Here is a 23,634-nt window from a genome sequence, read left to right on the forward strand (position 1 = left end):
TTTTGTAAAATTTCCATACTGAAGGACCTTATCTGTTTTCTCTGGTGCATGTTTCCCATTCTATCATTTAAAACCTCCATTTCTTTGGATTTTTTTAAAAGCAAAAAATGGCGGTATTGTTCCCCAAAACACTAATCCAGACGAATTCATTATTCGTTATTCAGAGGTGTGGAAATAATTTCTCTTCAATTTTTCCCCTTTTTCTAGCAACAATAATGCTTTCCAATTTTTCCTCGTTTTCATTATTTGTCATGATAATTAATGAAAAAAATGGAATTATCTTTTTTTCCCATTTCTCAGTATTTTCTTATTTTTTATGTAACTACAATTGAAAGCATTTGTCGCAGATAACTGTAAATATTTGAGAGTTCAGAAAAATTTCTGACTTTGGTTTAACTTACGTTGCTAATTACAATAGAAGGATTCTATGATGTGATTTTCTTTTTTTTTCTGTTATTTGACAGTAAAAAATTGTAAATCAATAACTCTTTTTATTTATCGTGCACACTATCAGAAATTTTTTCAAAACTATCAATTTTATAAGCTTTTGATATATTAGTTATCAACAGAGTGGAATAACTCTATAGATTTTTGTTGAACTTGCTATAAACATACCTTTCTCAAATATGTTTATGGGTTTTTGTAGATATGATTATGTATTAATTTAAAAATTAGTAGTACATTTCCCATTGCATGATGGGGATGACTGGGTAAGGGGTTTATTAAATAGGTGAAAATACCACAAAATTATTTGAATAAAAGGTCATGGTGTGGTTACACAGTTATTTTATATTTTTCTGAGACCCAAACTATAAAACTAGCATAGATACAATCTTTTTTTGGTTTTGTTTAATTAGGTCGGCATTCGATTCAAACATGGGGTGTACTGTTGCAGTTGTCAATACCATAATAAATTAAGCCCATGGACAAACCCTTTTTTGCATCCATGTGTTCCTTGAAATATGATTATAGTAGAATCTTTTACTTCTTTTGTAAATTCAGAAGAATATCATATGAGCGCCTTAACAAGATTCGAGCTATTAAAAGGATGTGCAGAGTATCGCGGAGGTCCCTTTTAGAGTCATTAGGACTCTCTGCTGGTTTGCTTTATACATACCCTGCCATGGCTGCACCTTTACCAAAGATGGAAGAACTTGAGGTAATCCGGTAATAAACTTAGCCCTGGGTTTCGAAGCATTGATTAAACTTCATAATTTATATTTCATGCCAGTGATTAAAAGCACAGAATTGGGTTCATACGTGCTTTGAGTTGGCAGAGTCGGCGGTCTGACTCAGCTGGGACAGTGAAAAAAATGCAAATGGTGGCCATGAGCCGGAGAGACTCACCCGAGTCTTAGATATTTTATTTGGACCAGGTAGGGCGCCAGGTCCAAATGACCCGAGAGAGTCTGAGCCTGAGTCATCTGGATTTAATTACTGCGTCGTGCTATAAGTCTGAGTATATGTGTCATTTATGCAAATGTATTCAGCTTCTTTCATGGCATCATGGGGCTTTCAAATGCTGATGGTGGTTATAGATTTTTAAATCAATCTCTCTCTACACACATACATACGCACACACACTATGGTTCTGTTAGCTATATTTGATAGTTCTGATGAATTGGGTTTGAACTTTGAAGAATTCAGGACTCAGAAGTTGAACAGTGGAGTGATAATTCAAGGTAAAAGTTCATTAACTGTATTCTTTGAAGATTGCTCCAGCATTTTGACGACGCAATTGTTATTCTAGTTTTGCATTATGCATTCCATTAGGTTGTGCCTTGGATGGTTGGATGAGGAAACATCTTAAACTGAGTTTCTAAGGAGTCTTTGCAATAAAGAAGTGGATCGTTGTGATGAAAATAAAAATCTCAGCGACCTGTGTACTCTTGAAGCACAAATAAATAAACCACAGTTCGATTTTCTGATTTCTCCTTATTTTGAATCATATTTAGGATGATATGATTTGTAATGTTCTTTTGCTTGTCTTAAAATGTGATAGTCTCTATGCTTGTCTCTATCGGTATTTGTTTTAATGTATATAAACATGTTATTGTTTGATTATTTAATTTTCATCCTATATTAGTTTATGGATTTGCTGAATTTGGGAGTAACAGTTGTGTTGATTTTTCCTGATTTGAGTTATGTTACATACTTGTGCCCTACAGAAAAATTTGGGCTTATTAGCTACATGAGTGCCTGTTATGTTATTGATGAAAGGCTACTTGATTAGAGCTTGTTTTTTGGCTTTATCTCCAATTGAAGATATTGTTGATGGAGGAGGACCAGAGGCACATGAAGGGGATCTGGTTGAGGTCAATTATGTTTGCCGGCGTTCAAATGGATACTTTGTTCATAGGTAGGGATTTGATTAATGCGTACACCACCACTGCCTTCTTTGTATGTATAATCTAGAGTGCGTATATTTGGTCTCTCCATGGAATGGTCTTGAATTGTTCTTGACATACCATACACAGGCTTTATATGGTGTAGTTACACACTTCTAGAGGCTCAACAATGGACAGTGGAGACTGAGATACTGTTTATTATCATAATCTGTGGTTATTTCCACCACGATACTTTTGATCCTTCTCTCATTGTTATGTTTCAAATGTAGCACTGTGGATCAGTTCAGTGGAGAAAGCAAACCTGCAATACTTCTGCTAGATGAGAAGAAGGTGGGTTCATCCTGTTCCCATAAAATATGAGAGAAAGTTGGGAATTGTCACTTTGATGCCTCACTTTATTTTCTATTCTAGTTTTTTCTACTAGAGTATATCTAGATGAGTAAAATAGAAAGGAAATCATGCCACAATCCAATATATGTTATGTGTTACCTCAAAGGGGCATCTACCATTCTTGATGACTAATGCTGCTAGATATACATTTGCTAAATGTCCTTGTTGGCCACCTGCATTGTGGCTAATCTCCATGGCCTATTATCAATAATAGATGGTTGATGTGTGTTCATAGTATTGTTTGCATACTTTTCATATAATTTTCTAAGTAGAAGCACTGGATTCCAACAATGTTGAAAAAGGATTTGGGTCAAGACTTGCTATGGTCCCGAGCATGAGTCAGGTCTGACAGACTTGGACGATCTGTCAGAGACTCAGCTGACTTAGCTGGGTGCAAACAAAGAAATAATGAAATTTTAGGAACCAGCTGGACTCTACTGGTGCCCATGTGTTTGATTCCAGACTAAGCAGCCTGCCAAGTCCGATTAACTTGGATGGGGGCCAAGTCAGACTCACCGAGTTTTCCAATACTGGATTCCACTTGCTTTTGTCGATGCTAAATCATGCTTCATGCTTGTAAACTCATAATTCTGGCATCTGGTGGCTTCTATCTGTGCTCTGTTGTGAATTTGCTTCTAAATTTTTTAGGATATCCATGATTAGTTCCATTTTCCATCATTTATTCCTTAATGAAACTTATTTTATGTGATCAATTCATCATCTCTTCCAAACTTATCAACCATTAATTCTCATATGATCTCAAATATTTCATTCTGTTGTTGATTTGATATGCTATACGACATCACACTACTAACCTATACTATTTTTCTGTGTCTTGTAGATTATAAAGGGGTTGAAGGAGGTTTTGATTGGCATGAAGGCCGGAGGTAAGTCATTGAGTTCAAAATATCTTTGATCTTTGATCCAATAGAATATATTTATGCTTAACTTTCCTTCTGTTTGATTGGTAATTTGGGCACACAATATCCCCATTTGGGCACATGGAATTTCAGTCGTAGCATTATTTTTTCCTTAACAACCGTTAAAGAGTGATAGGTGGATTAGCTTTGTGAGCCACTTGTTCACATGGGGTCTTACTTATGTGGAATTCTACTTATCCCCTAAATCCCGTCGAAACCCCTATCTCTACATGGGAACCCTGTTTTCCTCTGTTCCCAAAAAAGATTAACTTCTTCAATATAATTATGATGGTTAAGACTACAGTTATTAAGGATTGTCTATAAAGGTAATGAGAGTTATTTCTAGGGGTTTATGGTTGAGTCTGGGTTGGGTTGACCCTGACCTGATCACTTGATTTGGGGACCTAGATGGGCCAGGTCCAGCTTTGCCCGACCTCGACTTGACCTGGCACAGACCATTGTTCAAAAATGCGGCCGCATCGCCTCATATGCCAAGAATGTATAGAGAGGTCTGCAAATTTTGGGGTTAAAAAAAATAAAAATAAAATTCTTAACATGGTTTCTAGGCCTTGGGTGGAAAAGTACAGTATCCAGCCTAAGGTGTCCAAATTGTTTCCACAAGCACACATACATGGAAATTGTAAAGAGTAAGAACCCTTAGAACTGGGTAGAAAGTATGGTATTAATCTCAGCTGAGGATGGTCCCTAGACTAAAGCAAGAATTTTGTGGTCTTAGCCGGAGCCATTTAGTGGAAAATCCATCTATTATCTAAACAATGGTTAGTTTCTTTATCAGACAGTCATCTCTTGCTTCTTCCCTCTTATGAAATGGTGAGTACCATTCTTCAATATTCTTCAACACAGCTAGCTGTAAGTGAAGCCTTTGATTCTCATATTATTCTCAGAGAAAAAAAAAAGCCTTCCATTCTCTTGGGCTCTGTATTGGGTTTTGGTTCCACCCATTGTGGCTCGGCCAAGTCCACTCGAACTCAGCCGAGTAACTCAGCCTCAGCCTATTCCATGGGCAACTCGCAAAGCACCAAAAAAAGACTTAAAAAATATAAAAAATGTTTAAAGTTGAAAAATATGTAGAAAAATGTTTTTTTTAATGATGTTGAAGGTTTTTTAGATGATTTGGGGACTTTTCTTATCACGTGTTTTATTTTTCCTTTTCTTCTTTTTCTGACATATTCATGGTATCAGTCAAATTTTGAAATAGTTCGTCTTTTATATATCTTTTTTATAGTCTTTTAATGATTTCTATTGCTATTTCTAATTTTTACTGATTTTTAACTATTTTTTGCCCTTTTTGTATTTTTTAACATTTTTTCATGGTGTAAATTACTTGGGCAACTCCACACGGACTTGCCCTTCATAACTTGCCTCAAGCCAGTGGGGAGTTCCTTGCCCCAGGCGATTCTAAAAACATTGGTTCCACTAATTGAGCAGGCTAAAAGAGTGCTTGAATGTAACATCAATTGAGCAGTCAAAGAGTTCTTGGGTGGGCAAAGAGTGCTTGAATGCAATAGTGGAATGCGATGTGTTGAGAGAGAGAGAGAGAGAGAGAGAGAGAGAGAAAGGTGGGGGTGGGGACCTGGGGGTTGATTTGATGGTAATTATTGTACAAAATAACATGTTACGGAAAATGGATTTGTTAGATTTCTGTTGTAGTTACTGGTGATATGCTTTCAAATTGGATATGTTGAGAGAGAGAGAGAGAGAGAGAGAGAGAGAGAGAGAGAGAGAAAGATTGATCTGATGGAAACTATTATACAAAGTTATGTTATTGAAAATGGATTTGGAAGACTTCTATGTTATCTTAATGGTGATATGGGCTTTCAATTTTGTTCTCTAAATGCAGGAAAGAGGAGGGCATTGGTGCCACCTGGTGTTGGATATACAAATGAAAACTTGCAACCCATTCCTGAAGAGGTATTGTTTTTCTGTCATTCTTTTCTATATCAGATATTGAATCATAATAAGCTCGTCTTTAACAAAAAGGAAAAAAAAATCAAGATGCCTTGTATTAATATCATCTCCATTGATTTGTTTCTTCTCTTTTTCATTAGCATCATTGCATTATTTGTTGCTTGCAGTTTGGACCTCGAAGAAGCCTTTTGTCACATGCAAATGAACCACTGGTGTTTGAGGTCCAGCTCTTGAAGATACTGTGATTTTGAGAGAGAGAGAGAGAGAGAGAGGTGCTTTATTTTCCGCAATCTGTAATTTCTCATAAATAGCTTTATTTACTTGCTGTAACCTGATCATTGAATGTTGAAGAATATTTTCATTGGTATGCAAATGGGTGGTTGCTTGTGTGCATAACATGTGCCAAGCAGTTTTTCAAAAACTGCCTGTCCGATCGTAACTCGCGCTCGAGTCCGGGTGCCGGGGGAGGCTGTTGATTCTGGGCCTAAAAACCCTGGAATCGCCAATTCTCCCACTTTTTCAGTACTTCTTTATTTTTTTGGTTAGAATAGCCTGGTCCGACTCAGACTCTTGAGTCCGAGCGGGAGGGACTAAAATCAGACGCCGATCTTGAATCTGATTTCTGAAACCCCGGTCCTAATATTTATGTATATAGTTATGTAAATCGAAGCGATATGTTATAATAAACCAGTAGTTTATGCATTTTCTTCAAGAGAGAGAGAGAGAGAGAGGCTGAGGGAGTAGCTTTGGTGAGGAAATTGAATGATTAAGATCCAAGTTGGGGAACCGTAGTTAGTGGAAAAGTTTATAAAAATGCAAGGTGCTTTCAGAAGGCTGGCCTCTTCTTTTTGTTGGGACATGTTATTATGTTAAGGCATCGGTCCCCCTAACCACTGGTGTATCAACCCCATAAGGTGCTATGAGAAGTTGTTTGAAATATCAGTGAGTTGACTTAGAATCATCCGAGTCGGATGTAATATTGGGTGGTCATCTGTTCTGGGTGGTTGTAAACTATGAGAAATTCCATAGATTATCCAGAACTGGGTTTTTCACTCGGTTCTTCACTGTACTTGTTAAGGTGATTGTTGAGCACCAAGTGATTTCTTCCTTCTTTTATTTTTTCATAATTTCTTTATTTTCCCACAATTAAAGCTGAGTAGCTTGGATTCAGTCAGCAACTCGAATCAGCAAGTGCCGGATTGGTACTCCGATTCCAGCTTTTAAAGCAATGCTTTTAAAGCAATGGTTTTACGGAGTGATCAAATTCAGGCAATCAAACATCCTATTAAAAAAAGAAGGGAGTTCGGCTACAGTGATGCTTTTTTCAATTTCCCCAAAAATCAAAACAATTTAACTGTTTCATTGCTCCAAGCAAATTTTGTTGCATCTAAAATTCTCCGGAATTAAGAAGACAAGACGATCCATTTCTTTCACTGGAGGTAAGATTTGGAATTGAATCATATATATTAACTGTTTGGAAAATTTATAGAACTATGCCTAAGAATTGAATTATTGAACATTTTATCGATATTTTTTATCTAATTTTAAATAGCACATTATCTTTTGATCAAATATCATATAGCTCAAACAGATATTACAATTGATTTTGAAATTTATCGAATTACAATCAAAGTAAAATGGTAGACCGTTCAAAAAATGGGTGTTCATGCTAGTTCTTAATTAGCGGTTTAAAGCTTTTTTTAATGAAAAAAGATTATGTACGGTTGAAGCCCCTACACGATCATATTAAGGCACACCTCAAAAAATCAATAGAAAAAATTGTTTCAATGCTGAAAACCTGAAAACCCTCAAATTTGATCATCTTGACCTTGAGATACATGGACATAAAAAAAAAAGAAAAAGATAAAGATTTCTATGCTTCCCCTCCAACATAGAATTTCTATACTCTTCCTACCATTTGGCCGTCCAATTTTGATCAAGAGAGTCACTCACCGTTTGATCTTAGATCCGACGTCTCAAAATATTTTATTTTTAGTTTTTTTTATACAAATTGTATGAATATGAATTTTGGTACGTGCCATCTTCTCATTGGGTGCACCTATAAAAAATATTAAAAATAATTTTTTGATAAACTATGATGATCAAAATACCCTTTGAAACTTTTAGGGGTATTTTGGTCATTTTATTTTATTATAAATAATTTTTTTTATATTTTTCGCTAGTGTGAGTTTAATAGAGAAATGGATGTCCAAAATTTGGTGTCAAAATAGTTTATAGAAAAAAAATTAAAGATAAAATAATGTAGAAACATGACGTTGTGATTCGATAAGGGGGAGGATAAAACTTCTATGTTGTAAGGGAAGCATAGAAAGCTTGTACAAAAAAAAAAGTTGCACACACTGAGACGTTTTACCATTGGTACATGGAAGTCACAATTACTTATAATCATTCGATGTGAAATCCGATAGCTTAGGTGTATTACAAAGTTCAAAAAAAAATTCATTTGAACTTTGAATTTAGTCAATGAAATAAATGCGGATACCCAATTTCACATCTTAATTGTGACCACTTTACACCAAATGTAAATGATCTCATCAAATATTTTCTCTAAAAAAAAGGGCTCCAAAATTTTGAAAATAGTTCATTTTGTAATGTATTATCTAGACGGTCAGTTTTCAAGATTTTCAAGTATTCATAAATATGCTTGATATATATTACTTTGAAGCTAAATATTTTATAATTAGATATAAAAATAAAAGAAAAAGTTTATGAAGAGCCTAGGCTCTAAACAATTAAATTAAAGCCTACATCAAAACTTTCACTGCAAAGGTTGTTTTGAGTCCAAATATCATCAAATTGATTATTTCAACATCAAGATGTATGGACATGAGAAAAAAATAAATTTCAAATTTTAAAAATAGTGCATCTTGTAACCTATTTTTAGACGAACAATTTTCAAGATTTTCAAAGTTTTTATAAATATGTTTGATCTACACTCATTTTGAAGCTTTCTCCATACTATTTGAAGGTATGCCCTAATTAATGTTTAGAGCTTAGGCTCTATACAAACCGCACCCAAAATAAATTTTCATTTCATCGTAAAGACTTCGGTGCTGAAAATGTTTTTCTACTATTTCAAAGGTGCGCTCGCGCCCTACTTTGATTGTTTAGGGCCTTAGCCTTGTACAAATTACACCCTTTCTTAATTAGCAGTTTAGCACACGGCTCGGTTCCTCTAACTTGAAAGGCTCAGCAAAACCCTAAGTCGAGACCTTCTCTTGTGCATCAATGGCGGATAAAACGGGAAAGTCTTCTACTCCTATTTCAAATGGGGGAAAAGCTTCTTCGAAGTTCAAACCAGTTGCAGGTTGGTCTCATTTTCTCCCATCCACAATTAATACGTGTTCTATTTTCGGGAAATCGTTGCATCAATGGCTAGGATTCAAAAGGAGACTCTTTTTTTTGGGGGGGGAGGGGATGGGATTTTCTTGGATATTCGAATCTGGAAAATGCTTTTATTTTTTGGAAATGTGGCGAATCAGCTGCAGGCTAGTGGTGGTTTTTTTGCATGCAATAATGAAAATGCATGCTTCATTTTAGGGGAAAATACGGCATTAATGGATGCCCATCATGTTTGTTTTTTCAAAGACTCTCATTACAGTCCAATGTCCACCTAGCCCTGGCTCTGAAAAACTGCAACTTGATTACGCTTTGAAATTTCAGGTTCAGTGTTTGTATTCGGTTTGGGAAAAACCAATGCTTCAGGAGGTTTTTGGGTGAACTTTTCTGGGATTTCTGTTCAAATTTCAGATTGTTTAGACCAAATTCTCTCAAGACAGCGGATTTTTTTTATCTTTATTTGCCCATATTCAGTAGGAATTATTGACACATCTATTATTGACACAAGTAATTAGTTTAATTGTTTTCTTATTTTTTCATGATCACAAGCTGGTAAAAACTTATCTTTGATTTCATTCTAACAAAAATGATATCTAATTCGTTGTGCATTAAACTGGTTGATATTACATTGCTCTGTAATGTCACAATATTTTGATTCTGTATAGGAAGCACTATCTGAACTACTTATAATATTTTATTTGAATTTTTCTTTTCTTTTCTTCTTTTTATCTCAGCATCAGCAAAAGGGAAGGCAACCACAGCAAAAGGTTCGTATCCTTGGCTCTTGGTTTTCTAATGAATTTTCATTTCCATTTTTGGTGACTTTTTACGTTCTTTACCAATTTGAAATTCTAGTTGTGGGAATTCTTGTTTTGTTATGTTTTGATGGCTGTTTGTAGATGCAAATGTAGGGAAAGAAAATTGGGACAAGGCAGGAAAAGCGGGTAAGGGCGGTTCGTCACGAGAAGGAAAGAAAAGTGCACCAGTTGTGGAACTAAACATTGAGCAAGGTTTTTGTCTCTTTTAATTGTCATCAACTTCTCTTTATCATTTTCTTTTCTCGTCTCTGTTGATTAATACCATGGCGTCATGATCTCCAAACGTTTGCTTGTGAAATTCGTCTTTGATTTCTTATTTCCTTCACGCGAAATGATGTCATTGATTATAGAGAATAAAGTGTGGTAAATGAGATCAATATGGGTTTCCATGAGAATTGGATGTGGCAAAGGGTCTCTTAGGAGGCGAGTTGCTTGAAAATGAAGTTACAGGAGCAAAAGTTATTTGGAAACTAAGAAATGAAACGATATGGATGCCTAGTAGATGCAATTTGCCATAATGAATATGCTTTAATTCGGGAAGTTTGGATGTGTATAGTTACGGGAAATTTACACTAATATCTCTTATAATTGGCAAATTCCCTTGATTAAGAACTTTAAGTTATTTTTTTTTTCTTTTTTTTTTTTTTCCTTTTTCAAGTTTTTCTTGTGGCTGAGAGATCAGTTTGGGGCTTGAATGCGGAACTGATTTTTTCGTGATCAGGTCAGTTCGTCCTTCAGGTTAAAATAAATTATGAATGAAGGAGTACCAAGTTCCAAACTGCCCTTTTTGCAGCTCCACAATAGAGTAATACACTCTGCTCCAGCAGGAGCACATTTTATGCTTAGCCCTTTGGATAAAATACATTTTTAAATGAAGAATTTAAAATTTGTTATTTGAAAATAATCATTCAGTGATTCTAAAGTGGATCCTAAAGTTTTAGTTAAAAATATATATTTTACTTGAGGGAGCAAGTGTGGTGTGTTGTTTTAGGAGCACCTGCAACAAAAAAAATATAAGGTGTTGCTAGTTAGATGATGTCATCTCGTTAAATGCAGCCACCATTTTTCACCTAAAAACTTTGTTTTTTTACAGGTGCTTTTGTAGTAGCACACTGTATAATATTTGATTGGGTAAACTATACTTTTTTAATTTAAAAATTTTGGGGCTCACTTTAGAATCACCCAATCATCTTTCCGGTCCAATAATTGTTCTCAAAGGTCTTCATTTCTGTGTAGAAGCAAACTCTCCATATTTTTATGACAAACCTTTCCTTTAGTGATCTTACAATGAACATTACTTTTTCCATTGTAAATTCGTACGGAATCAACGAATTCCGGCGGAATAGAAGATCTACATGACCAAGTTCTCCTTAATATTTTTTATAAGAAAACTTTAAATTTTTGATAAGAAATATATTTTATTTGAGGGATTGAGTGTATAATGTGCCCCCACAAGAGCACTCTATACATTTTGTTATGCAGGAACATACCAAGGGTGCCGAACATTTTGTTGGGAACTTTGGAACTTCAGGTTCTGAACCATCCTAGTTATGCAAACATTAGTATAGAACTTCAAGTTCCAAACCAGCTCTCAAACATAAAAAAAGAAGACCTCAATTTCTGAACTATGGGTATTTTGGGAAAATAAAGTAAAAAAAAACAAAAAAGGGTGTTAGGAACCTAACCAATACGCCCCAAAACCCTTGGGTGATGGAAATATGAAAAGTTAGGCCCTTAGCCCACCTAGGATCGTTACATACCACCACGCTCTGCAGTCGACGTCCTCGGCGGCTCTCACTATATGGTGGCTCTCACTCTATGGCGGCTCTCACTCTATTCAAGTAGCCCTTTCCATAGGTAGCCCTTTCCACAGGTAGCCATTTCCTAGGATCGACGTCCTCGGCGGCTCTCACTCTATGGTGGCTCTCACTCTATGGCGGCTCTCACTCTGATTTTATTTGAGTAGCCCTTTCCTAGGATTTGAACCTAGGTCGCAGTGGTTGCTCTGATACCAAATGTTTGGTACCTAACCAATACGCCCCAAAACCCTTGGCTGATGGAAATGCAGAAAGTTAGGTCCTTAACCCACCTAGGATCGTTACAAAGGGACATGGGTGTAAAATATGAAAAAAATGGGGACACTTTTAATTCCTCAGATTATAGAGGATATTAGTGTAAATTTCCTATATAAATAGAGAAGAGTTTCAGTGGATACGATGCCTGACATGGTGGCTCCAATGACTGCAAACCTTATTTTTTCAACCATGTAACCCCATATACTCTAAGCCTCAAGTCAACCCTGCTATGGACTTTTTACTGCACATTGAAATTCCCAAAGCTTCATGGAAGACTTTTGATTCTCTCTTATTAGACTCTCCTTCAGGAATAAATAAGATTCTCTCTTTTTGAAATTGTAACTTATTGTGGTTTCTATGTATGTTTATTGCAGAACTTCCAAGTGACTCAAGATGTCTGATGGACTGTGAGGCAGCCATTATGTTAGAGAGAATTGAAGAGCAGCTGCGGACATTATCTAATGATCCAGCAATCAAAATTCCTCAGTAAGACAACTTACAATTAGTGTGCTTTTTTCAGTTTGTTATAATAGAAAATTCCCTTTATAATTTCAAGCAAGCGCTTGTGCATGTTTGATGCTGAATGTTTGTAAGAAGCTTGTTTGTTTCAGATCTTTCAACCTAGGTTTGAAGTATGCAAAGAGCTGCACCTATTATAAGAAACCTGAGTCTGTGAAACAAGTCCGAGAGTATCCTTACTTCTGATAAAGTTACTGTTAGTTGTATATTAGTTTAGTATACTTGCATGGCTTCGCTTGGCATTTTATATGGCTTGCAGTCAACCATATATTTTCTTACTTCTATCATCCAAGTTAGATATCAATTGATGTGAATGTTAAAACTCTTTTTTTTTTTGAAATGATTTGTTATTGCCAAATCCAGTAATTTGAATCAAGAGTGCTTTATTTGCTGGTTACTGACCTTCTCACGACTGCGTTTCTGGATTATTCGTACTCTTCATTGTTCATGATACATCTGGCGCTGTATTCTATTCTAAGTTTGTAATTGGAATCTTAACTTCAAGTTAGACTTCTTGGAAGATACCAGCTCTCAGATGTTGAGGTATGAAAATCATGTGTGTTTGGAGTCAAGTTGGAGCTTAAGTTACTTCTTTTAAATACAATATTTTCTAACTCATACTGTTTACTGCAGTCATGTTTGATTGCTAATGCTCACCCAGAAACAGTTGAAGAAGTGTACTCTTTCGTGCCATCCTTTAAGGTGAATCTAGTGCATTTCAAACTTTCTTTTTTATAGTCTGATTGGTAAAATACTGCTTTTCTAGATTGAACCATGGTTGAGGCACCCCTTTATGTCTATTTTAATGGCTTGTTGCCTTCTTGATACATTTGCAGCTTAGTTACTGGGCCCAACTTGGTGGTGATCCTACCAAGCAGCAATCACACATTCTCAGAGTGGGATTGTAGGTGGATCCCGCCCCATATTGGGGGAACATGATTCCAATCCCTTAGGGATCGGTCAATAGAATCGCAGCAATGTTAGATATATCTTTAGGTAAAAACGTCTTAAATGCATGTCAATTAAAAAAAGCAAAGTAATAATAAAGTTCCAAAATCATGTCCTATATAGTTTTCCAAAGGGAAAAGGTTAATGACAACTATCACCGATAATAGCCGGATTTATCATGAGAAAATCAATGGTCAATAATAACTTCAATTTTATCTTGATAAAAAATGGTATACAATAACAATTTCCAAAATCATGTCCTATATAGTTTTCCAAAGGGAAAAGCTTAATGACAACTATCACCGATAATAGCTGGATTTATCATGGGAAAATCAATGGTCAATAATAACTCCAATTTCATCTTGATAAAAAATGGTATACAATAACAATAGATAGCATTTCAAAAATTAAGTTTTGAACAAACTGAACTAAAAAATAGCCAATTTACTTAGTTGTATATCATATGGCTAAAAGGTATTTCAGAAGGGTGTGGTTTGTATAGGGCTTAGGCCCTAAACAATCGAAGTAAGGTGCACTTGCAAATAATGTCGAAAGATGTTTCAATACTAGAAATCTTTATGATGGCTTGAAAATTTATTTTCATCTCTAATTAAGAAATTTAAAGCTTAAAAACTAGTGCAGATCGAGCATATCTATGAAAATTTGAAAATCTTGAAAATTGACGGTCCGGAAAAAGTACTACAAGATATACTATTTTCCAGACTTGAAATCCATTTTTCTCACATCTATACATCTTAAGGTCGAGATAATTGATTTGAGGATTTTTGGGCATCAAAACATTCTCTTCTACTGAACATGTGATGTGCACCGTAATTTGATTGTTTAGGGCCTCACCCTTATATAAATTATTTCCATTTCGAAATCCTATATGTTATCATTTTTTGAAGGCTAAATTTTTGGAAGAAGCTTAAGGATACCTCAGAATTTTGAAATTTGAAAAGTAATCATACCTAAGAAAACGTGTGAAAGTCTTATATAAATTTTTTTTATAAGGAAGGTATACTTCCATCATCATCATCAAAAGCCTTTTCCCAACTATTTGGGGTTGGTTGCAAGGTATACTTCCATAAGAAATAATAGTATGCTATTTCAATATATTGAATTTTCAGTGAAATTTCAATAAATACCCGACAAAAAGACCAAGCTGATAATATCCCAATAAAAGTTTTCAATGATATTATCACAATAGCAATAATTTTCCAACGGGGAAAAGAGATTGTTTAAACCATATCTAGCCCCCCCCAAAAAAAAAGAAAAAGAAAAAGAAAAAAGAAAGTCTTATATGCATGTCAATCAAAGAAAAAAGAAATATTAATGCAAATCCATGTATCTTATATTTCAATAAAAAAAGAACGTTCTAAATATAATGGTTTCAAAATCACATTTAAAAAAGGATGGTGGGTCCAAGTTTAGCAAATTGGGATGAATATTCATGTCTCTCTTATATTTCTCTGTATCTTTACCTATACATTTATTGATTATTCTCTATTGACCTATGCATTAGGGCATGTTTGGGTTGCCACTTCAGACCATTTTTAGAGGGTCAAACCATGGTCAAAATAAAAAGGCGATTTAACAATCTATGGCATGTGTGAATGCCCAATGTCACATGACAATCATGTCGTTAGAGGGCCAAACCATGGATTGAAAAAAAAGAGTTCTAACCCTCTCCTTTTTTTCATCCACAAAATGCGCACAGTTTGGTGGTGGCTCTCTCTCTGTTCAGTCTCAAACTCTCTTATCTCTCTAAGAACTTTCTCTCTCTAACCCAACTCTCTCTCTGTCCCAGAGCTCTTTCACTCTCTCCAATTCAGATCCTTCTATCTCAGTCGCTCTCTAACCCAGAGCTCTCTGCAGCCAATGCGCTCCTATCTCAGGGTCTCTTTCTTAATGGCGATTTAGAAACCACAAAAAACCCTGGGCCCTGCAATTTGAACCTCTTTCATGAATCCCATTGTTGAAGGTCTCAAGATAGATCGAACTCTTCAGTTGTCCTAAAAAAAGTCCTTGCTTTCTTATACATCTCCCAAATTTGGGGGTATTTTATGGGAACATGCAAAATCGATCAGGAACAGGAATGTTCTTCTAGTGAAGTAGGCATGGTGCTTTTGTGGGCAAATTTAGCAGAGTTTTTGGCTGAGGTCTTGGGTTGGGTTTAGAGAGAGGCTGCAAGCTTGGAAAGGACAATTCGGTGGTGGACTTGCATGGTTTTTACTTTTTCTCATAGGAAATATGAAATCATTTATAGGAGATAGCAATTGATTTGGCCCAAATTACTGCAGAAATAATTTAAAAGTTTGGGCAATTACATTTTAGCTGGATGAGAAAACCAAGTGCTTTGTTTTTAAAAGAAGTGTATTATTCCATATGGCCCTTGTGTTTTCCGAGAGCATAACATTTACGAAGTTCAAACTAGAATGCAGTTGATAGTGAAGTTACAAAATTTGTGATAGTTTAAGGAGGCAAGTAACAATAGCACTGGGGAACATTAGGCAAGCTGTACTGGTTTTCTGTACTCTTTAGTGGAGGGGATGCAATGTGATTTGTGAAATGTAAAATCTTATCTTTGAAATCAGAAAAGTTACTGGTGTATGGTTTAGATGTTTTTCTGGAAATATTTGAAGTACTCATTTTGCCAGTATAGCTCAGAACCAGAGTAAGTCCTGAGCCAAGGATCAGTCATTAAACTTTTTTATTTGCCAAATATTAAGTTAAACAACCATTCCCTGATTATATTCAACGTATTTATTTTTGTCCATGTCAATCTTTTGCAACAAAACTGAACTCACCACTTTCTTATGTGAATCTTCTTGTGTCTTTAATCATATTTTTAAAATTGTTAACAGGCAAAGAAACATGTGAGTCGTGGATCAATCAGTAAAATGTTGTTTGACCTTGCAGAGATAGAAAGTTCCCAGCAGGGCTCCCTTCAAGATCCCTGGTAAAATAAATCTTCCCATTTGTTATGGTTTAAAAGTTCTCTGCTATGTGGTGGTGCTTGTCTGACTGGCCTCACTTGGAAATATGGTGTATATGTACATTTAGCAGGCTTCATCTGTTTTCCAGCTAGGTTTATTGCTTTCTTCATTTTCACTTTGGGAGACTTGCACACCATGTCCACGTTATACTGTGATTTTATGAGATTGCAAAAACCTAGTTGTTAGATGATGTTTTTTAAGGTCTTGGACGGTGTTTTAAAATGCGGCCGCATCAGGCGCTACGCGCTGCCCAGCGCATTGCACATGCCCACATATGTGGTTTGGAGAGATGCGCCGCATATGCACCACATCTTTCCGCATTGAGCGCATCATAATCTATTTGCCATTTTTTTAAAAACTGAACTCCTTAGGCAGCGGTAATAAGGTCATTTTGACCTTCAAAAATGGGGGGAAAATGATTTTTAAGCCACATCTGTGTCTTTTATTGGATCCAATGTTCTCAGCTTCGCTTTGGAGCTTTCTTCGGTTTGGTCAGAAAAATGAAGCAATTCGGTGCTTCGGCCAATTCAAAGGAAGACTTCGGATTTTTTTAAATTTAATATAAATATAAACAAAATATACCTTTATATATACAAGCACATTAAAATAATAAGCAAAATAAAAATAAAAAAAATAAAAAGCTAAAAACTAAAAAAATAACGATAATAAATACATTCAATTTATTTTATGCTTTGAGAATGTACATGACGAAGAGGTGGCTTGTTAAAAATTTATTTTCTTTTAATAAAAGTAAAAGAGGACAGTAGTGGAATTTTATAAATTCGAGAGATGGGGCAAAGTGCTATTTGGAATGACAAATTGAGAGGGATGGGGCCACGTGGGGCAAGGTGGTACTTGGTGTACGTTGTAACATGCGCCTCATGTAGTTGGATTCGAGTAGATAGACCCCGCAATTTCATTTTGAATGTGGCGAAATATCGTATGAAACATTGAAATTAATGCTGCTATTCGCTTTGCTTCGGTGGTTGGAGGAAATCCGAAGACTTCGGGTGCTTCGTCCGAGGCGAAGCAAAGCGAATATATCAACACTGATTGGATCGATTGAATCAAAAAAATTATTTTGGGCAGAAATTTTATTTGTTGAAGTTCGTCGATTTGTGCATTTGTTGATGCTTGGTTATTGATTGTATATTTTGGGTGTTGATTTAATGCTTGGTTCTTCAATTTTATTTGTTGAAGTTCTTCAAGATTTGAAAAATGATGATGATTGTATTGACTCTTCTTGAGTTTGACTTTTAACTCTTTAATCTTCATGGACTTTTAGTTTGTAGTATTTTGTAATTTTAAAGTTTGTGGTTGCAGATTTGTGCTTATGGTAATTGAGTGTTGAATGTTTTATGAAGCTAGTTTCTAGTTTCTATTAGGGGATAATGGATAAAAATCTCCGACAGCGGATGCTTTTGGAGTTAATGAATAAACTAAATACTTATTATCTTATATATCACCTCCTTGTTTTTTCTATGCATTAACTTATATTTTTAGATTTTTTAGAATTTTTTTTTTATATTTATTGACCGCATCGTGATGATGCACCCGCATCCGGACCACATTGAGCCGCATCGGCCCCCCCAACGCTTTTGGCCGCATTCTGCATTTTAAAACACTGGTCTTGGACTCTGTTTTCTGTTGGATACATAAATAATCTCTGGCTGTCAAAGGTTCAGCTAGAAAACATAGTTCATATTTTTTTGATGCCTTTTGTGTATAGTTGTGGTCTCCCCTCTCCCTCCCTCCCTCCCTCCCTCCCTCCCTCCCATTGCACATGTGCAGGTACTCATTTGGTACGAGTTTGCAATTCTTTTGTATGCCACCTGATACTTATGAACTTTTGATATCAGACTTACAGCACCGAAGCTGACCAAAGATGGCTCATGATTGAGGTTGCATTAAGAAGGTTTTTGGTATTGAAACTGCACATTTTGTATATTTCATGTATAGTTTTCATATCCTGAACAGTGAAAGGGATGGTTTCTCCTAGTCTAAACACTACACCCATACCATCCCAATGGACGGTCCAGATCAGGTTTTGTTTTGTGTAAGACCTGGACCATTCAGATCTTAAGCTTTATCAAATAGCTGATGCTGACGGCAAGCATTGCCCCAACAGATGGCTGATCCTTTATCCAGAGATATGTTGAATTGCTTGATGGATTCTTATTTTTGTTGTATTTTACGTACAGCATTTGTGATATATGAGAACACAGGTGTTAATGCCTTAAATGGATGTGAGAGACCAACAGTACATGTGAATGTTCATCATACTACAGTTAAACCACTGTCCATTTAGGGAAATGGAGTTGGATGATCTGTTGTACCATAAATCATACTCTATTGGTGTATGGTATACTTTCCTTCCTCCTTGATCAGTAGATGCTTTTTCGGTTTCTTGAAAGCAATTACTCTTCAATTAAGTAGAAGGGTTTACTCTATGGGCCCTGTTTGGACTTCTGAACAAGGCCAATGAAATGCAGGAAAATAACATTATTTTTAATCCCTCATATATCCTTTGGTGGTGTTTTGTTGTTAAGTGGGGGTTCACGAAAAAAGTTTATGCAAGATTGCAACCTCGTAGAAGTAAGGTTGCACTAATGTATTTTATTTAGACGTAGATTTGATACTATCTTATAAAGTATTCTATTTTGTAAAAAGATGTATGAAATTTACACAGTCGAACTAAAACAGGCAGTGTAGAACATAACAACCTTTTACAAATATGGTTGCTACTGTCTGCAAACTGTAGCTTTCAGAAAAATCAATAATCAAATGGACCAAACGGGGTTTTTCACTTCTAATTGAGTGGATGACAAAACGGTTGTTTCAAAAATTTGGTCAGTCCCAATAGGGAGTATGCTAGCATTCAGGTTTGAATGGCTCATGGCTGCTTAAATTTAATGGATTTTGAGCGGAGGAATGACACTTCTCAGCATTTCACGTTGTGGGCCTTGGACGATCGGTTAGATGTTAGTTAAATGTTTGAAATATAAATGCAGGTACAACTTTTGGTGCAATGATTTGGAAATCAGACTGGTGGGTTGAATTGATCACCTATTGGTTTTGTAACACATTATTTGGATAATCTATTTTTTAGTTTTCAAGTGTTTGTAAAACTGTTTAATCAATTTTATTTTTGAACTTAGATTTTATAATTATTAGTGGAAGTACATTTTCAGGCTATTGTAGGAATTTCCGGCACCAAGGATACACCTTTGGCACGGTTTGGACGTATCCTTACTATTATTGTTTAAGGTTGACACGTTATACAATCCACACTTAATATTTTCCCTGTTTTGATATAAAGTCAAAATGCCCATGGAAATACATGTGATGTTGAGTTGGAATAGCACAAAGGATGACATCTTAGAAAGTTGAAAAAGTAAGGTGTATTTTGATAAATTTTCTTAAAAATAAAAACCAATAAGAGAAATGGGGAAATTTGGCATGATACGTTTCAAATAGATGATATTACTTCCAGGGGGTGCAAGATGGATGCATGCCAGGAATGACATTGTAGTTTTGGTAATCTGACAATGTTGGTTCAAGTCACTATTGTTAAAAGAACAATGTTATTTAAATAGAAAAAGTTTATAGAAGGTGTCATTCTACTGTAGAAGCAAAATGCACCTAAAAATTCCTCTAGAAGAGAGTTCTCGGATGTTGAAAAATCTTCAAATTTGTTATATTGACTTCAAGATGTATGGATATATAAAAAAAAAAAATTCAACTCTTAAAAATAATATATCTTGTAAAAATTTATTTGGCTTGTTTAATTTCGAAGTTTTCTAGTGTTAGTAGATATGCTTGATCTGTACAATTTTTGAAATTTTAAATTTTATAACTAGGGATAAGAATAGATTCTCAAACCATCGTAAGGTTTTCGATCCTGGAATTACATCTCCAGACAACATTTAGAGGTGCACCTTACTTTTAAATAATAAGGGGGCACCATATACAAACCTCACCCTACTTAAATCGCTTGCTCCATAGGCATCTCACTAAGATTTAAAGGGGGCACCATATACAAAACCTCACCCTACTTAAATCGCTTGCTCCATAGGCATCTCACTAAGATTCTAGCAAATAAAAAAGGGATATTTTGCTATTATCCCTTGCAGTCAAGGATATTTAAGAAGGGAAAATTTATTGAACTATACAGTATGAGATTTGAACTACTTAACATGTTGTCCATGTTTTTCAATCAAATTCCAAATTGCTCATCAATCTTTTGATCCAAGTCCAAATAGCCCATCAAATTATACATAAAAATGAGTTTTAAAATTTATCAAAAATTATACTAGGAAAAATGTTAGATAGTTCAAATTTTATGTCCATTTTGATAAATTTCATTATGAAAAAGGTCTTTCATGTATATCATTTCTTGTTTTTCTAAGTTCAAACTCCGAGTTCCCAAGTGGGTCTTTTGTACCAAAAGATCACTTCGAAACTTCAAGTTCGTAACCAACTTCCTCGTAGATAAATTAGCTTGGAATCCAGTGGTTCAAGTTCCAAACTAGAACACTGTTTGAGTTTTTAGATTAGCATTTTTAAAGCCCGGAATTTGGTTTTAGATTGCCCACCCATTGCATCAATTCGGATTGGTTGGATTAGTGATCCTGAAAGGCCTAATTAGAGGAAAATATGTTTTTAAAATAATTTACAAAAAGATAGAGCACAAAAAAGATAGAGAAATATGAGTGTAAAAAGATAGAGCACAAAAAAGAGAAATATGAGTGTAAAATATAAAATATGATAATATTATTAAAAAGAAAAAAGGTTTATATAGGGTTGCAACCTCGAAACGTAGAATTAAGGTGCACCTCAAAAATCCATTATGAAATGTTGCTTTGATGTTAGAAAAACATTTAGTTGTTCATCTCGACATGGAGATGTATGAATATAAAAAGAAAAAAAGAAAATCAGTCCTAAGAGTAGAATATCTTACAACACATTATTTGAACTGTCTAGTTTTAAGATTTTCATATGTTTATAGTCTACTTTATTTGAACAACTTTTGAAATTTAAAATCGTAGAATTAGATATGAAAATAGATTCTCATGCTATCTTAATAAAAATTTTACATAAAAAAGATATTTATGATAAATTTTGGAGGTGGGTTACATGCAAACCACCCCCTTATTAAAATACTACAATTACATAAAATATTGCAATGAGTGTTTATACCATGTTATCGAAAGATCATGAGCCATATGGCTATCTCCTCGGTCAAAATACATATTGGGAGGGTTTCTTCAATATGAAAATTTGGGAACCACCGAGTAATCATTGGGCGATTATATCCAAAGGATCAAATTTGAAAATTGTTTTTTGATACTTATATCTCACCCCTCAAAAATTGGGAGCGATTATTTTTGTCAAGTGCATAAAGAGGGCGATGTATAAATTTAACATTAAGATTTAAATAAAGAAAATTGTTTCATGGGGCTGAAGCATATTTCTACGGTCCCAAGATATCAAGCATCCATCTTAAAGATGGGTGCAAATAAGTGGTCCTCTAAAAACAATTGAAATAATGGTCTAAATATTTTGTTAATAGAATTATTAGTCTTATTTTTCAAATTTTATTTATCTTTTCATATTCATGATCTCCATCTTAGACATTACATGTCCTTAAAAATTAAGTCAAAAAAATCCATCTCAAAATAGATTTTTAAGAGGTGACTCATCTCCCACAGAAGTATGAAATCTTTTGGCTATTGGAAAAAGTTACCATACCATAAAAACTCTTTCACTTGCAAGAAATATTAAAAGGAAATGTATACAATGAGACCATTTACTTTTGAAACAATGAGGTCACAATCATCATTGACCATTAGATTTGAAATTAAGTGGATGTGGATGTGATATTGTTTGGGCACAATGTTCATAATAGAATTTCTGGAATGAAGCGACATACTTTTATTTATTGAATTTCACCTCCATTGTTTAAAAGTGATTGTTGTTGGAGTTATGTTCGGTGAAATGGGCTTATAACAATATTCCTAAGATGTCTGCACCCGAGCTTAAAACCCACACAATAGACACTAGAGTCTTGATAGTTTAGAGAGAGAAAGAGATAAAATCGAGTAGAGAGAGAGAGTTAGCCCACTGGTTTGCTTGCTGGAATTGCAAATAATAGTCTCTTGAGATAAACTAAAAAATTATTCTAAGTGTGTAAATCGTATGGGTAGGAAGGCCCTTGTTATAGAGCAACCAGAGGTAGCCCATTTAGTATTGTCGCGCTTACATGCATCACCCAACAACTACAAGTTACATGAGTTACATGCACCCCAACAGCTACAAGTTATATGAGTTATACGTACTTGATGGCTGATGTTACAAGCCTCCATCTCATCAACGGCTAGATGAACGCTGGAGGTCCCATATTCATCGATGGCTAGATGACCGTTAGATGTCTCACACTCATCGACGGCTAGATGACCGACACTTATCGATGACTAAATAACCGTTGCATCCCTCTACTACTAGTTACATAAGTTATATGCAATTGATTGCTGATGTTACAAGCCTCCATCTCATTAATAGCTAGATGACCATTGGATGTACCACACTTATCGACGACTAGATGATCGGTCCCACACTCATCGAGTGCTAAATGACCATTGGATGTCCCACACTCATCGACGGCTAGATGTCGGACTCACAAAAAGATAACAAGCTCTGAGCCCAACCGCATATGTGCTCGAGTAGGGTGCCTCATGAGCCAATGAGCCATCAAGCCCCCTTGTGCACATGTGCATGTGTTGCACGTTTCACATACTCCACACAAGTGTTGTTTCTCTCTTTTGTACTTGGAGTATATTATATGAGAATGAATGCTACTAAATTCACCTCAACAAACTCTATCCTCTTCAATGTGGGACTCATACCCACATATTTGTCTATCTCCAATGTAATTTAGAAAATAACAATAAAACCATAATCAAAGCAATTTAGGAAAGAACAATAAAACGATAATCAAAGCAATTTATGAAAGAATAATATACCATAGTGTTGTTTCAAAATACATATAAGTGTTTTTCAAATAAAAAATACTAACAATTGTGACTTCCTTGTACTAAAAACAAATGGAAAAAGTTTATATAGAGCCAAGGCTCTAAACAATCAAATTAGAGCCTACCTTAAAATTTTCACTAGAAGATGTTGCTTTGATGCTCAATATCCTCAAATTGATCATCTCGAAGTCAAGACGCATGGACATTAGAAAACAATGGATTTCAAGTTTTGGAAATAATATATTCTGTAACGTATTTTTGAACCGTCAATTTTCAATGTTTTCATAGATCTCTCGA

At 35.1% G+C, this 23,634-nt stretch overlaps 2 protein-coding genes across 10 annotated transcripts; both read left to right on the forward strand.

The window, feature by feature from the left end:
* The first annotated feature begins 15 nt into the window (after nucleotides 1-15).
* On the forward strand, nucleotides 16-5,980 carry LOC18447542 (FKBP-like peptidyl-prolyl cis-trans isomerase family protein). Of its 8 annotated transcripts, none has more exons than XM_006857639.4 (8): nucleotides 16-166; nucleotides 1,048-1,167; nucleotides 1,648-1,682; nucleotides 2,266-2,359; nucleotides 2,618-2,678; nucleotides 3,580-3,625; nucleotides 5,520-5,590; nucleotides 5,755-5,980. In XM_006857639.4, the coding sequence occupies exons 1-8, from the start codon at nucleotides 108-110 to the stop codon at nucleotides 5,830-5,832; spliced, it is 564 nt and encodes a 187-aa protein (XP_006857701.3). In that variant the 5' UTR covers nucleotides 16-107; the 3' UTR covers nucleotides 5,833-5,980. The 8 variants fall into 8 exon arrangements, with proteins under 8 accessions (XP_006857701.3, XP_020531164.1, XP_020531166.1 ...); XM_020675505.2 differs by having other exon boundaries at nucleotides 49-166; nucleotides 1,003-1,167; XM_020675506.2 differs by having other exon boundaries at nucleotides 57-166; nucleotides 1,057-1,167.
* Nucleotides 5,981-8,531: 2,551 nt separating this feature from the next.
* Nucleotides 8,532-18,547, forward strand: LOC18447541 (DNA-directed RNA polymerase II subunit 4). Of its 2 annotated transcripts, none has more exons than XM_011629948.3 (9): nucleotides 8,532-8,915; nucleotides 9,682-9,714; nucleotides 9,859-9,957; nucleotides 12,215-12,326; nucleotides 12,452-12,529; nucleotides 12,869-12,902; nucleotides 12,993-13,061; nucleotides 16,175-16,269; nucleotides 18,166-18,547. In XM_011629948.3, coding segments are annotated over exons 1-9 (600 nt in total). In that variant the 5' UTR covers nucleotides 8,532-8,836; the 3' UTR covers nucleotides 18,167-18,547. The 2 variants fall into 2 exon arrangements, with proteins under 2 accessions (XP_011628250.1, XP_011628249.1); XM_011629947.3 differs by having other exon boundaries at nucleotides 8,539-8,915; nucleotides 9,847-9,957.
* The last annotated feature ends 5,087 nt before the right edge of the window (nucleotides 18,548-23,634 follow it).

This window comes from Amborella trichopoda, chromosome 10 (assembly GCF_054954075.1).
Source record: "Amborella trichopoda isolate Santa Cruz 75 chromosome 10, AtrichopodaSantaCruz75HAP2 v2.0, whole genome shotgun sequence".
NCBI classification, from domain to species: domain Eukaryota; kingdom Viridiplantae; phylum Streptophyta; class Magnoliopsida; order Amborellales; family Amborellaceae; genus Amborella; species Amborella trichopoda.